The sequence below is a fragment of the Lytechinus variegatus genome, chromosome 10 (assembly GCF_018143015.1).
Source record: "Lytechinus variegatus isolate NC3 chromosome 10, Lvar_3.0, whole genome shotgun sequence".
NCBI classification, from domain to species: Eukaryota; Metazoa; Echinodermata; class Echinoidea; order Temnopleuroida; family Toxopneustidae; genus Lytechinus; species Lytechinus variegatus.
The window spans coordinates 35,757,413-35,771,839 of NC_054749.1; the positions used below are offsets into that span (position 1 = coordinate 35,757,413).

A 14,427-nucleotide genomic window follows, 5' to 3' on the forward strand; every position below is an offset into this window, starting at 1 on the left:
TTCTTTTTTTAAAATTGATTTGGAATATTTTCTGTATGCTCTACATGATGCTTAACCCTAAGCAAGCCACGATTTTGGGGGTATTAGCTGGCTGAAGGGGCTTAATCACCCCCCCCCCCCCAGATCTTGGCCGCTGATTGTGTGAGCACCGCATAAATTGGCATAAAAGTGATCTGTGATGTAATCTGCAAGACTGTGTCTTTTATATTTCTAAACTAATTAATTTTTTTATATAAATTTATTATGCAAATATATTTTGTAAATCCACCATTTTTTTCCCATAATTCACTGAAGAAGTCTCCTAGAATGCTAATTTAAGGTGAAAATATTCTTTATACCATTCCAAACAATTACAAATGATAAAAATTCTGGTTTGAATATTGATTTCCAATGTTATTATATACTTTTATGTATTTCTTTGTTTTTGACCTTTTAGATTTTCCTCTTTTTTTGTTGCTTTTTGGCCACAATTTATTGCAGAACCTTTTTTGAAGCATAATCATGGTAAAATTAATTATTTTCAGTATATAAAAGTAAAAACGATCATATCATTATGAATAAGATGACAAAACTCAATTTACATTGATTTTATACACAATATCACATTTTAAAGCAATTTCTAGTCTGACATAGATACGTAATGTTGAGTAATTTGTCAACCGCATACCCAGGCATCGCAAAGTGATCTCAAAAGATGCGCAAAATTTCAAAGAAAAAAGTCACAGAAAATATCGAGGAGGGGTTGAATCACCCCCCCCCCCCCAGCCATTTGAGGAATTGGGATCTAATTTCTTTAAAAGCAATCAACTTATATTTATACATAAAACAATCGCACATTTTCCTTATTAATCATCCTACAGAGTTGGTTCCTTATGTCATGGGATGTCAGTATACGTGTGATACCATACCTGGAATGGTTGACTCTATTCCTTCAAAGTGACTTGGATCAATGACAGTCCTACAGTCAGGTAGTTTGATCATTTCTCTTAATTCTTTGATTGTAAATGAGATGTTTAGAGGACCTCTCCTTCCTACTACATGGACTCTCTTCACTCTACTCTTTGTCAAGGCTTCAATGGCACTGGCAGTGATGTCGGTTTTCTATTGAGAAATGCATGAAGATTTAAGAATAATAATAATACATAAGATTTATATAGCGCACTTTCCATCTTGATTAGATGCTCAAGGCACTTCAGAGCAGAACAACAAAAACTATTTACATATACATGTAATACATATCTGAACAATAAGTCAATGTCTATAAAAACACTTTTATACAGTAATGTTTTCAGGTTGCCCTTGAAGGTGGTCACTGAAGTCTGGGTTTTCAAACTGTGTGGGAGAGAATTTACAACAAACAGTTTAGCTTATGTTTTCTTATGTAGTTTAATAGGCACTTTAACAAGAAATCTGTGACGAGTCTTTCCCCAGTCATTTTGCTAAGCATCTTTTATAACAATTTTTCTGATTCTCAACTCAAGTATGTGAGGTGTAGTTTCCTATTAATTCTTGAGAAGCCTCTTTCATAACGCTTATTCTGATTTCCAACTGATTTGTTGATGACAAATGATCAGAAATGAAAAGATGCTGAGTGGGTAACCGCTGAAAGACATGGCACAGACTTTTCAAGTGCCTTGTATTAATAATAATACTTATGGTGAATACTCATGTAGCACACAGGTCTACCTTTCAGAGCTAATGGCACTTCAAGAAAAATAATAATCCTTTATAACTAAAGTTTGATTAAATAAAAAACATTTTGATGCAGAGATGAGATGACATGGATTCATCTTAGGAATTTTCTATACAATTTGCTATCATCAGCAGCAATATTCTCATCATTGTCATCATTATCATCATCACCATTATCATCACTATCATCATCAATATCATTAGCATCATCATCATCATCACCATTATCATCATTTTCACCATCACCATCATCGCCATCACCATCATCATCATCATCATCGTCACCATCATCATCATCACCATCATCTTTATCATCATTATTAACATCATCATCACCATCATCATCATCATCAGCATCATCATCATCACCATCATCATCTTCATCATCACCCTCACCATCATCACCATCATCCTCATCACCATCATCTTTATCATCATCATTAACATCATCATCCCCATCATCATCCTCACAATCATCAACATCGCCATCATTAAAATGATCAGCATCATCATGTATTCAGATTCTTCATTATCATCCCTACGGCTATCTTCATTACTATCACCTGATCAATATAACGGTAGGTTGCCACTTGATCTCCACCCACTTTATCTACTTTCCATTCAATCCCATCATTCCACATGGTCTAATCCTAGTTCCTCTTCAACCACTTCACACACTATCCATGTGGAGCATTGTGGCCCAGTGGATTAGTCACCGGACTTTGAAACAGAGGGTCGTGGGTTCAAATCCCAGCCATGGCGTAGTTTCCTTTCAGCAAGAAATTAATCCACATTGTGCTGCACCCAACCCAGGTGAGGTGAATGGGTACCTAGCGAGAATTTATTCCTTGAAATGCCGAGCGCGTAAAAGCTGCTTGAGCTACAGCCAAGGTAATAATATCCAAGTCCTTTGGAAGCGCATAGAGACGTTATTCATGTGTTATGCACTATACAAGAACTTACTATAATTATTATCATTATCCATATGGTCTCACTGGCATTTAGCCCTTCTACCGCTCATAAACAATCTAATCATTTGACTAAATGGCTAGTAGACTGACGGGTATTAGACCAAGTGTAGTGCCGACCAAATTGACAAATAGATCAAATGGGTTTAGAGAAGTAGGCCAACAGCTTGTGGACCAAGTAAATATACACCAACTCAACCCACATCACATGATCACAATAACTATCACCTGACTACTGTCACCTGATCACCTTCAACATCATGACTTACCTTTAGTATATCTATAGGAGTGAGGAGTATTCTAGCTACATCTAATGCAACATTCCCATGACCTATCACCACAGCTGTGTCTGTGTCCAACATTGGATCAAGCTAAAAGAGAAGAGAAAACAAAAGTTATGATTTATTATTAAAAAGCATATTTCAATAGCATTTCACTGTAATTTAAATGATTAATGAACCAATCTAGGTTTTTAAAGAGTATCCCCATAACTTGTGTTACTGATTTGCTTCAAATTAAATAAATAAAATTCTAACTCCATTTATAATTTTTTATTCATAATATCTTTGATTTAAAAAATGTTTTAAATCATGATATTTTCCCAATACAATATTGGTCATTTCAAAGTAACTAAAATACAAATACTCACATGTGAATGTTCTGGGAGTCCATTGTACCATCCAACAAACTTTCTAGCAGAGTAAAACCCTGGTAAATCTTCACCGGGTACATTCAACATCTTATCTCCTTCAGCACCATAACTCTGTATATTGTTTTTAAGGAAGAAAATAATGATTATGATCTCTACAATGATGATCGTGTAGCTTTATAAACACAAGGTATCATTTGACACAATAATGATTTCTAACTGATACCAGTGTCTGAGCTTATTACAAGGTAATATATTATTATTCTAATTATACGTGTAGCTCATCCACCATATAGATGCTAAAGCATCATTTTGGGGGGATTGTCAGGTTAAAGATAAATGCCAGTTGTGTTAACGATTTCAAAATGAGTTCGTACAGAATCCAATGTAATGACCACCAAAGTGTCTGTTTGTATAAATAAAAAATATGTGCCAAAGGATTCTGGAAGAAATTGTGTAACTGCTGAGAAATTAGCAAAATAAGCACAGGATTCAGGTCAAGCGTCGGGCCGACATTCAAAGCAATATCAATACACTGTCCCACGTGCACTTTTCTGCGTTGGTGATCTTCAGTGTGAACATTTTTCAGCATAGATTTCAAGATTTCACAAGGTTCAGTTTATGTAACTGTACCAGATCTAGGTCCTCGATGATATAGTGACAATTAAGCTTGGCTTTACTGTCTTTCTTGTGAAATCAGTGTTTACTGCAACTACTTTCATTTGTTTTAACACTACAGTATAAAGGCCTCTGCCTGTTTCATAAAGGAATTACAACTATTTAAACTTTGCCATAACTAAAACCACCATGGTGACAGAGCTCGGCAGCCAATCACAATCAAGGTTTCCATGGTAGCAGACATAATGGCAAAGATACAACAGTTGTATCTAGTTATGAAACAGGCCACTGGTGACAGTGCTCCCAAACCCTATGAAATGACTCGCTGAGCAGGGCCATATGGATCTGGTAAATTATTTTTGCTTTCCAGAAATAGTTAAGTGATCAGTGTGAACAGTCTCTTTATTATGCATTAGACATGTACATCAATAACTTATCTATATTTTTTTTTATAAAACATGTGACCTGGGACCATATTCAGTAGTGGCCTTTATATATAGTTTGAGATAGTCTATCATAACCGATTTAGACGTATCAAGTGTATGTAGATTAAAATGTTGCTTACCAACACAACAGCACTGTATGCTTCTAAAAGTTCCTTGACCTGGACGTCTTTGCCTATACTCACTCCGCCTATGAAGGAACAACGGCCAGCTGTCGCGAGGGTTGTGAACTGGTTTATCACATTCTGTGAACCAGAAACATGAAAAGAGAATATGAATTCAAAGATACTTAACCCATTTCAAACTGAATAAACACAATCCAGTTCCACAAGACAATGTGTTAAGATCAGTAAATCAAGATCAAGGAAGTATTCCATGACGCAACTTGTATAGTAGCTTTAAATAGATAAATTTGCTGTCATCAGCTAATCAGATGACTTGAAGTCATACCTAAGTCTTTGTGATCGGGGGGGGGGGGGGGGGGGATGGCCACTGAAAAACACATAAAAAGGGTACTTTTTGTACACATCATGCGTGTAACATGTTTAAGGACAAAATCAGGCAAAAAGAGCATGGATGTGGGGTTATACATATATATCTTTATGAGTAATACTTGTTTGGGGGGCAAAATTGTCAAAAATGCATGCGATAATACTTGAATAGGGTATAGAATTGACCAATGGATGAAACTTTTTTAGGGTGAACTTGTAAAAGCTTTGATCGTGCGTGTGTAAAGCAATATAGCTCAGTGGCCTCCTGGGTGTGATACATCCCCTCCCCAAAACTGTCTCAAATGTACAGTAATTTTTACTAATGCCCTCATTGATGTGTATCTTATTTAGGATGCACACCTATAAAAGTGGTCATTAAAACTTGTTACCTTAACTTCTGGATGATCTGGGGCCACACCATACCTAACAAGACCAAATGGAACTGGAAGACGATCATAGATGTCTACATGTAATGACTTGTCACCCTGTAAGGATATCAAACGTAAAATCAAATCATTATTTTAATTGGCAAAATGCATTAAGGTTATGTAACATAAATTATTTCTAAATGATTCCTGTACATAAATGTTCTCTTTGAAAATAGGAGGACCATATTCTTTCATAAAGACCTTCAACAATGTATTTTCAGTACTCCCCTCTCAGGAACAGCAATAAAGAGAAAAAAATGGATCAGTGTATGACAAATGGAAGGAACGTCTGCATTATGTGTGAAAACCGCTCAATTATTTTTTTTTTTTTGGGGGGGGATTGTGCATACATTTTGTAATCCCATCTTTCAAACGTCAATAACTTTCCCATTTGTTTTCCCACTCCTTTTAAATGTACTCTATCCTGTCTAAAGTTCAAATTTTCCCGTTTTAAAGCAAACCATTTATTCAACTCCCGTTGAAAATGGCATTGATTTTTTTTATTGTGATACATAAAAATAAAGACTCGAACAGTTCATCAAGAGTCACTAACATGGATATAGGTGTGTACAAAAATGTACACATCTTTATGACCCCCTAGGATTACTGGAGACCTGGGATGACCGAAGCTGGACTAATTGCCCCTTCACCCCACATCCCTGCACCTCCCCCTCCTCCTCTCAATGGTCTCACCCTCAGACAACACTAACCTTCAATAATGACTGTGTTGTAAAGAACCCTGCAGGTCTCCTTGATATGATGCATACGCTAGGGTTACTAGAAGCCTGGCATGAACGAAGCCGGGCTGGGTGCCCCTTCACCCCACATCCCCACCCCCCCCCCAAAAAAAAAAACAACTAACCTTTAATAATGACTGTGCTGTATAGAACCCTGCAGGTCCACTACCAATGATGCATACCCTTGGGTTTCTAGAAGCCAGGCATGACCAAAGCCGAGCTAGGTGCCCCTTTACTCCACATCCCCACCCCTCCCCCTCTCAATGCCCCTCCCCTACAAACCGACTAACCTTCAATAATGACTGTGCTGTATAGAACCCTGCAGGTCCACTTCCTATGATGCATACCCGTGGGTTACTAGAAGCCTGGGACGACTGAAGCCGGGCTGGGTGCCTGGTCTGACGAAGGCAACTTTGACATAGTTGTCTAGACAGTAATCTACGCAGTACCCAAGACATCTTCTACCAAGCAGGAAGAGAAGAACGAGAGAAAAAGGGAAGAAATGAGAGGGAAAAGTTATGCACTCATGCACTTAATTTATTCATAAAAGGCAATATTTCAATGCCACAAGAAGAACAGTGACTATTCCACTAATTTGAAAAAAAAATGAATTTTTAGTTCTTACTGAGTACTACATGAAGGCAGTCTTCTTCTGGTACTCTGGTGCAGTCCACTAATAATGTATTTTGGTCAGTGGAGTCAGGAAGTAGAAACTGTTTTAAGGGCAATTCCACAGGTTGGTCCAAATCATGTAATGTGAGTAACTGACACATTCCAAAGATTTGCCAGGAGCATAATAGAATTTCCCAAGTTTTGTTTTTATACAAAGGATAGTCAGACTGTTAACTTTGTTGTGATAAGGAGATGTTTAGTTCCTATCAATAATAATGGAGTTACAGCCCCAAGTATGAGTCAAGGTGTCTCCAAATGTAACGTGAGTAACAGTGGAATAGCCCGTAACAACTTTTAACATACAGAGTTTTGAAGGTCTAGCCCTGGTCTAAGGTCAGGCCCAGACAAAAAAATAATCATATCTGGGGACCGTTTCATCAACATTTTTGTCTGACAAGTTGTCAGATCTGACATCTTTCCTTGATTCTGATTGGCTGAGAGGCACTGTTACTATAGTAACTGTCGGATAAAAGGGGACTTGTCGGATAAAACGTCCGACAAGTCCTTTCATGAAACGCTCCCCAGATCAATACACTACGGCTATAAAAACTGACTTAAATGTGCACACTTTTTATCACTTCACTTCTTACAATATGCGATTGATAATTCAAAGTAAGTGGTCATTAGTGACAGGTATCATCAAATTCAATTCTTTTATTTTTAAAAAATCTTTAAAGAAAAAATCGATGAGCATCAGGCGGTCGTAGGGGGCGCATCTAAAAAATACTTGCATCTGCCGATAGATATCAGGAATCACAAAATATTTGTTTGAATCGATAAATATCATATAAAATACTTTATATTTATTAACCGAAACAAATATTTTACGGATCGTGATTTTTATTGACAAATGCAAGTATTTTTAAAATCTAAGTTGCAGCTCTGCACGCGTGTTACCGCGTGTGTATCTAGGTATCAATGACAAAAGAAATCGAAATGGAGGAGTAAACAGACGGGGTAAGTGAACGCTCTTGCTCTTAACTTCTTTCGATTTTTAGCATTATTAGCTAATGAAAAGTATCAATAAATGAATTAAATGGGAGTAAACATAAAACTTGCCCATGTACATAACTTTGAATGAAAAACTTAAACTAAAATTGGTGATTCAGGTCTAGGTTCACCATGGGTAATCCTGGCCTCTACAGCCAGGCATAGGTAGCCGTACCAGGCGTTAGGCACGTATGTTCACGGCCTCAAATCAGTGGAGCGCGCCATTGAAAGGTCTTCTCGCTTAGCCGTATTGTTAGAGACGTTCGTGAGCATCACTTTTTTCACTCTCTAAAATGTCTGCGACATTAAAATCATAAAAACAATGGAATCGTTAAATTTTAGTGAGGCTATGAATGTTTATCATTTACGTTAACTATCAGTGTACCAACATATACCAAATTTACAAGCACTGTGTGGGTAGACTTCGAATTATCAGTCATTTCGATGCAATCCCAAAATTGATGAAAATATAACAGAAATTTGATATAACATTGCAAAATCCTTATTTTCGAATCCCCTTAAATTTTCATTTTCTTTAAAAGCATCTTAGTACATTTTTTAGAATTTTTCATAAATGATAACGGCGGTGGATTTTGTGCTCCAGTTTTTTTAAGGAAAAGACAGGCATTTGAAATCAGGTAATTTTTTTTTATATTTTCAAAAGAAAATAGTTAGATTCGAACAACTTACTAATAGTTCTCCAAAAGAAGGGTTATATTCTATTTTTTGTGTGTAAATGATACATGACGCTAAATTTTACGAGTATATCAATGCATGTTGGATAACCTTTTCCACGATGAGTTTCGTAATTGAGAGAAAAATCCAGTTCTTTCCTAGCACGCGAGCCGCAGAATGATAAATTTTAGCGTGCGCACACTGGCTGATCGCCGTGTCTGCGGGGACGGATATCTAGTCCCATACTGGTGTAAGGTGATATTTTCTACGTACCTTTTCCCTTGTAATGATCACTTTGCACTTTAATGCTTAATTTTGACACTTAATCTGTGAAAATTGATGGCTAAACGATTTTGGAAAATGCTCGGAATAAACCTGACACATGAATGATTTCATTTTCGAGAATTATTATTTCTTTCCTGAATTACCAAAAGGCAAATTTAAGTCAAGATTGCATTATGTAACATACTCACATTGACTGTATACATAGCGCATATGTGTGCGTGGGGTGTCTATAATTATCTAAATTGTGATGTAAATATAATCATATTGTAAGCAAAAATCATGATGGGTGTCATAGCAGGGGCGGATCCAGCTTTTTATAAAGGGGGGGTTGGGGTGGTATGCGAGGGAGCGAAGCGACCGAGTCCAAGCAAGCGGACCGACCGAGGGGGGAGGGTGTGGGAGGGGGTGTCCCCCCTCCCACAGTAGAGAAAATTTTTGAAAATCTGTGTGTGAAAATGGCGTTTTCTTGCATCTAAAACTCCACTATTTTTGGTATAGAGGTCAAATGAATACATAGAAATAGAATAAAATAAAAAAAAATTTTGGGGGGGTTGCAACCCCCCAACCCCCCCTCTAGATCCGCTTCTGCATAGTCTGAGTTTTCTTTGTGTAAAAGAAACAAAATACTGCATGTATGTCATTGTATGCAATGGCAATTTCAATCAGTTTATATTTTTCTTTTGTTTAGTCAGCGTTTAGTCTTCAATGTACATAATTGGTTTGCAAGTGGTGTTAATACCAAAGAGCTCGATTCCGGCACTTCGACTAAAATTGGATATGATACTTTATTAATAACGGTTATCCATTTAAAAACTATTTATTTACTGCAGCCAACGAGTTCCTGACACAATTTACTTCTTTGAATATAAACTACATTATGAATGTCCCCGGAACGGTTTTAAGATAAAAAAGAATTACCTTTTTTTCGCAAATGAATACAGTTGTAGCTGTAAAATTACTTTGTCTTAATCCTTTCCTCTTAATATATTAAGTCGTGCATCATAATTACAAAAGTGTTTTTAATGTCCAGTTTTCAAGCCATAATACTAAAAGATTTTCACGGGCTCATTAGGCTTATTACATTAATAGATAAGATGTCAATTTAATAATCACTATGTCATTTTTTAAAATGGAATATTGACAAGTTCTATTTCGCGCTTTGGAAGAGAAATATGAACATAGTCATCATTTTCATTTGATGACATAATGTTCTAAGGATGTCCCGGTGCTATATGTCAAAGCTCAAAGGAATATATTGAAACATATCAGCTTATTTCAAACTGTGATCCATATCCACCTATAACAATTTTCCCACAAAGTGCTTGAAATACAGAGCCTAAATTGTCCCTTTACAGATCAGAATATCAAATATTTTAATCCCTTTTTGATAAGATAAATTGTCTGTTCGCGCTTCGCGCTGGCAGTAATTATTTAGTTGGTGGATACACATTGAGGATCACAAACATTGCCCAGAATATTTAAATTTTAGGACAAATACTTGGAAAAAAAGCTCGCTCTTTGCACTCGCACTACTTAAATAAAGATTATTATACATATAAAGCTTAGAAATGACATAAGACTACCCCTTCAACATACAAACAAAAATCAACTTCAAGCGGCCGATCGGGAAAATTTGGCTGAAAAAAAATCACCTCCCCCCATTGGCAAAGGCTGGATCCGCCCTTGTCTATTGATAGCTCTTGATGGGCCGGGGGGGGTGGTACCCTTAAATATTTTTGTTGAATTTTAACTGAATATATTGCTTTGACCGCCACCCCCTTCACACACGATTTATATATCCCCGTCTACTAACAGCTCTTTATGGAGGGGGGCACCATTTTTTTTAAATTGCAGCTCGATACTTGTATATTGCTCTCACCCCCCCTCCCCCCGATCAGATGATAACGCCACTTGACGTACGTGATTTCAATTGCCATATGCCCTAAGATCCACTGACTATTCATCTAGCTTACACATTAAAAAAAAACGGAGAGTTGTCAAACTCAACAGAAATATACAAAGAAATAACAACAAAATGACATACTATAGAAAGAAAGTATCAAAAAAATTGAGAACTTGGTAGAATAAAGAGAATAAAATGTTGAAATTTTTTACCCCCACCCCCACACTCGATCTATTACGTATTAGACAATGATATGAAATTAGGCTGATCTGCCTTTATTTGTGCACGATATTCTGAACTAAAGTCTTGATATGACCATTGACATATGGGTTATAAATTTTCATAGTTTGATCACACCATATCCATTTCAAATTCCTGGAAATTTCAGCAACAATACATGTTGTCATGGGTACGACACACATTTTCTTTATTGAAAAGTATCACTATCACGACACCAACGTTGAAACTATGCGAAGGCCTTTAATGGCGAACTCCGCTGGGTTGATACATAACCTATGGGTGATGAACATACGTGTAGGGGAGTAAGCCTACGTAAAGCCTCCAGGCTACTCCCGCCCGCGTAGCGGGCGGGAGTTCCCTGGGTAATGGGTTACAAGCACTGATCTCTCCCCTAACTGGATATGCGGGGAGGGTCCTTTGTTTGAAGCCCGCGAGTTCTATTGTCCGCCATACCAGTTCCCCCAAAAGGAACGCGATCGCCCCATTAGCATGTGCATTGTGAGCGATATGCTAGCTGTCTGCACACTGAAGCACTCATTGCTTTTTATACAAAACTTCATATATTTAAGGTGCCAGAATTCGCAATTTTCTTGAAACCATGGTACTTTCCCAGTATACAATTCGGAAACATAATTTTGAAGGGGTTGGTGTTTTTCTCACCTACGGAAGAATGGATGAAATCCTTGACTTGTCTAGGGGTATTTTGGAGGTTTTCCAAATAACCATCTTAGGATCGATATGGCGAGGACTTTCTAGGTTATGAAGGCTTATAACACTGGGCTTGAACCCCCTTTAATTTAAGTCTACCCCACCCCCCAAAAAAATCAATTAAGTGTAACACCGAAAAATTCATCGCTTAAGTGAAACTTTAAAAATATAACTTTCATATTTTATTTCTGATTTTGATTAAATTTTGAGCATTATTGTGTGTTTTTCTCTCTATTCAAATAATCATTTCATGAGGTGGACTCGCCCTTTAAAGAACAAGTCCACCCAACAAAATCTTGATTTGAATAAAAAAGAAAAAAAATCAACAAGCATAACCCTGAAAATTTCATCAAAATCCGATGTAATATGAAAGTTATGGCATTTTAAAGTTTCGCTTCATTTCACAAAACAGTTATATATGCACATCTCGGTTGGTATTCCATTATTTTAACATTTTGTGCTTCCGGCAAGGAGGTCCAAAACGTCAAATTCGTAAAAATTGAAATATTGTATAATTCAAACTATGAAACACAAAAGAAATAGTGAGTAAAATCATTGACTCTCTCATTTTGGCTCGTTCATATCGCTATTTTTTTTTAAATAAGCGAAACTTTGAAATGTCATAACTTTTTATTTTACATCCGATTTCAATGAAATTTTCAGCATTGTGCTTGTCTGATTTTTCTCTATTGATTCAAATCAACATTTTTCTGAGGTGGACTTGACCTTCTCTCTCTCTCTTTCCTTCTGTCACATCGATCGACCCTCTTCAATTATCCTCTACCCAGTTTGTTCATATACATTGTAGGCAGCGGAAGCGGGGGGGGTCCTGGTCCCCTAAATTTTAGGTGGGGGACAGACCCCCCAAATTTATGTTGACAACTTTTTTTTGTTCTTTTTGCTTGTCAATTTTTTTCCTGCATCCCCCCTAAATTCAGGTGGACCCCCCTAAAATCGTTGTGGTCCGCCCTGAAATTCTGGTTGATAACCCTTTTTTGATACTTGTCAGATTATTTCTTTTGTTTTGCATCCCTTCCTAAATTTTGGGTTGATAACCTTTTTTTGCTTGTCAGATTATTTTCATTGCGTCACCCCCTTAATTTCTGGTTGATAACCCCCCCCCCCTTTTTTTTTGCTCCACCGAGACATTTTTTCTTTGAAGACATTCGGCATCTCAAAATAAGTTCTGTGAAATTTCTGAAGTCTGTAAATCCGTCTCTGTAGCTTAATGTCTTTTTTACGTACTTAAAAAAAAGAGTTCTTGGAAAAAATAATTTGATCTATTGTTGACAGAGAAATATCACAAATTCACATGCCACAAGTTACATAAGCCCCCTAAAGATACCGTACATGTACCTATAGCTTGTAAATTTTATTGTCCTTTCACAAATAAAAGATAAATAATTTTCAGAATACCTTGTAGATCCAGTCCTTGTCCCCAAAATCAGTCTATTTCGGTCAGGATCTATGCTTTGCAAAAAATATTTTTGTTTAACTCCTCCGAAACGGCAGATTTTCAGTCTTAACTTAAGTTTCACAATACATGCTATACACACATGGTCAGTATTTTCGTGTCTCAGTCGTGATATTCTTCTGTCCAAACATGATTGATAAACTCATAAAACTTGGTGACATTTCCAGAGAAATCACAACAATCGATTACCCCCCCCCCCCCCCCCCGGAGTTTTAAAGTTTTGGAAACTTGCTCTGGTAATTTAGAATTACCACACATGTATTTGAGCACATGGGACTACATAAAGTCTACAACTATGCAGTTCACCAGCTTGTCTTATCTGTGAAAAGTAATCCCATTTTCTCTGTTTCCACGGTCGTCACAATAAGTGCAATTATACGTGGCACAGGACGACATCTTAAAATTTGTATCAGGTATAAATTCACATTGAAAAGTGCTGTTATAAGGGTTGATTTGGTAAGTATAATCATGATAATTAAGAATTGACATTATTGCCGTGTACCAGACTCTACTCCGATTTTGGCTTTTTGGGGGGAACTCGGCGTGCGGAGGTACCAACTTCCGGTGCTTCAACACGGAATAGGCCAATCAGCGTTATTGTTCCCATCCAGGTAGGGGAGAGATCAGTGGTTACAAGCGATTGTGACTGACTGGGTCTCGAAATTCAGGACACTTATTTGGACGGGTGGGACTAGAACAATCAATTGAGATTCTTCTAGAGACAAACAGTCTGACTAGGTACGACAAGCTCTGAGACGGGTACTAATTTTTCAAAAACACAACTTCAAAAACTATATAGGTTATCACAATTATACAATAATTATTTAAAAACCAATAGCATTAAAAATAAATTACTTGTAATACGAGATCAACAAAATCTCCGGTAACGAGGTCCTCTGCGAGTATGGAAAGCCATTTCGATCGATCGTGAACGTTTTCACAAAATTATATTTTAGTACATAGACGGTCTTTTCACTGTGCATAGGCGTGGATCGAGGTGGGGGTCCAAGCATAGACAAATAAAAGGGTCCACCCCCCCCCCTCCACACACACACACACACACCCTTTTGGCGTTGCACAGAAAATAAAAGAAAATAAAAAGATGATAACTGGAGGGAGAAGGAGAAAAAGGAGGAGTGCATATGGTACCAATAAAAGAGAATGAATAATTAGAGAACACTCGCAAAAAATATATGAGATGTTAAATCAACTAACATTTCAAAGGATGGAGGAATAACAACCTTTTCCAAATGTTATATCCAACCATGAATAAAGCTGAATCATAAAGATTGTCACTCCTCCATCCTTTTTTTAAGAATGTTGCCGATGTAGAGTGAAGGTGAAACAAATTAGTAGCCATCGCAATGGGCCTACAGACCCGGGGGGGGGGGCAGTACGTCAAATATATTGCTGTACACATGCGTGACCTAAGAAATGGGGGGGGGTCAGTTTTG

At 37.2% G+C, this 14,427-nt stretch overlaps 1 protein-coding gene across 1 annotated transcript in view; it reads right to left on the bottom strand.

The window, feature by feature from the left end:
- Window positions 1-13,917, bottom strand: part of LOC121422359 (NADPH:adrenodoxin oxidoreductase, mitochondrial-like) — a 48,007-nt gene extending 34,090 nt beyond the window's left edge. The window contains exons 1-7 of the mRNA XM_041617349.1: window positions 13,829-13,917; window positions 6,317-6,487; window positions 5,251-5,346; window positions 4,493-4,615; window positions 3,310-3,423; window positions 2,930-3,031; window positions 909-1,101 (exon numbers count right to left, since the gene is read on the bottom strand). Of these exons, the coding sequence (XP_041473283.1) occupies window positions 909-1,101; window positions 2,930-3,031; window positions 3,310-3,423; window positions 4,493-4,615; window positions 5,251-5,346; window positions 6,317-6,484 (796 nt within the window). The 5' untranslated portion in view covers window positions 6,485-6,487; window positions 13,829-13,917. The remainder of the gene's footprint in view (window positions 1-908; window positions 1,102-2,929; window positions 3,032-3,309; window positions 3,424-4,492; window positions 4,616-5,250; window positions 5,347-6,316; window positions 6,488-13,828) is intronic.
- Window positions 13,918-14,427: the final 510 nt, after the last annotated feature.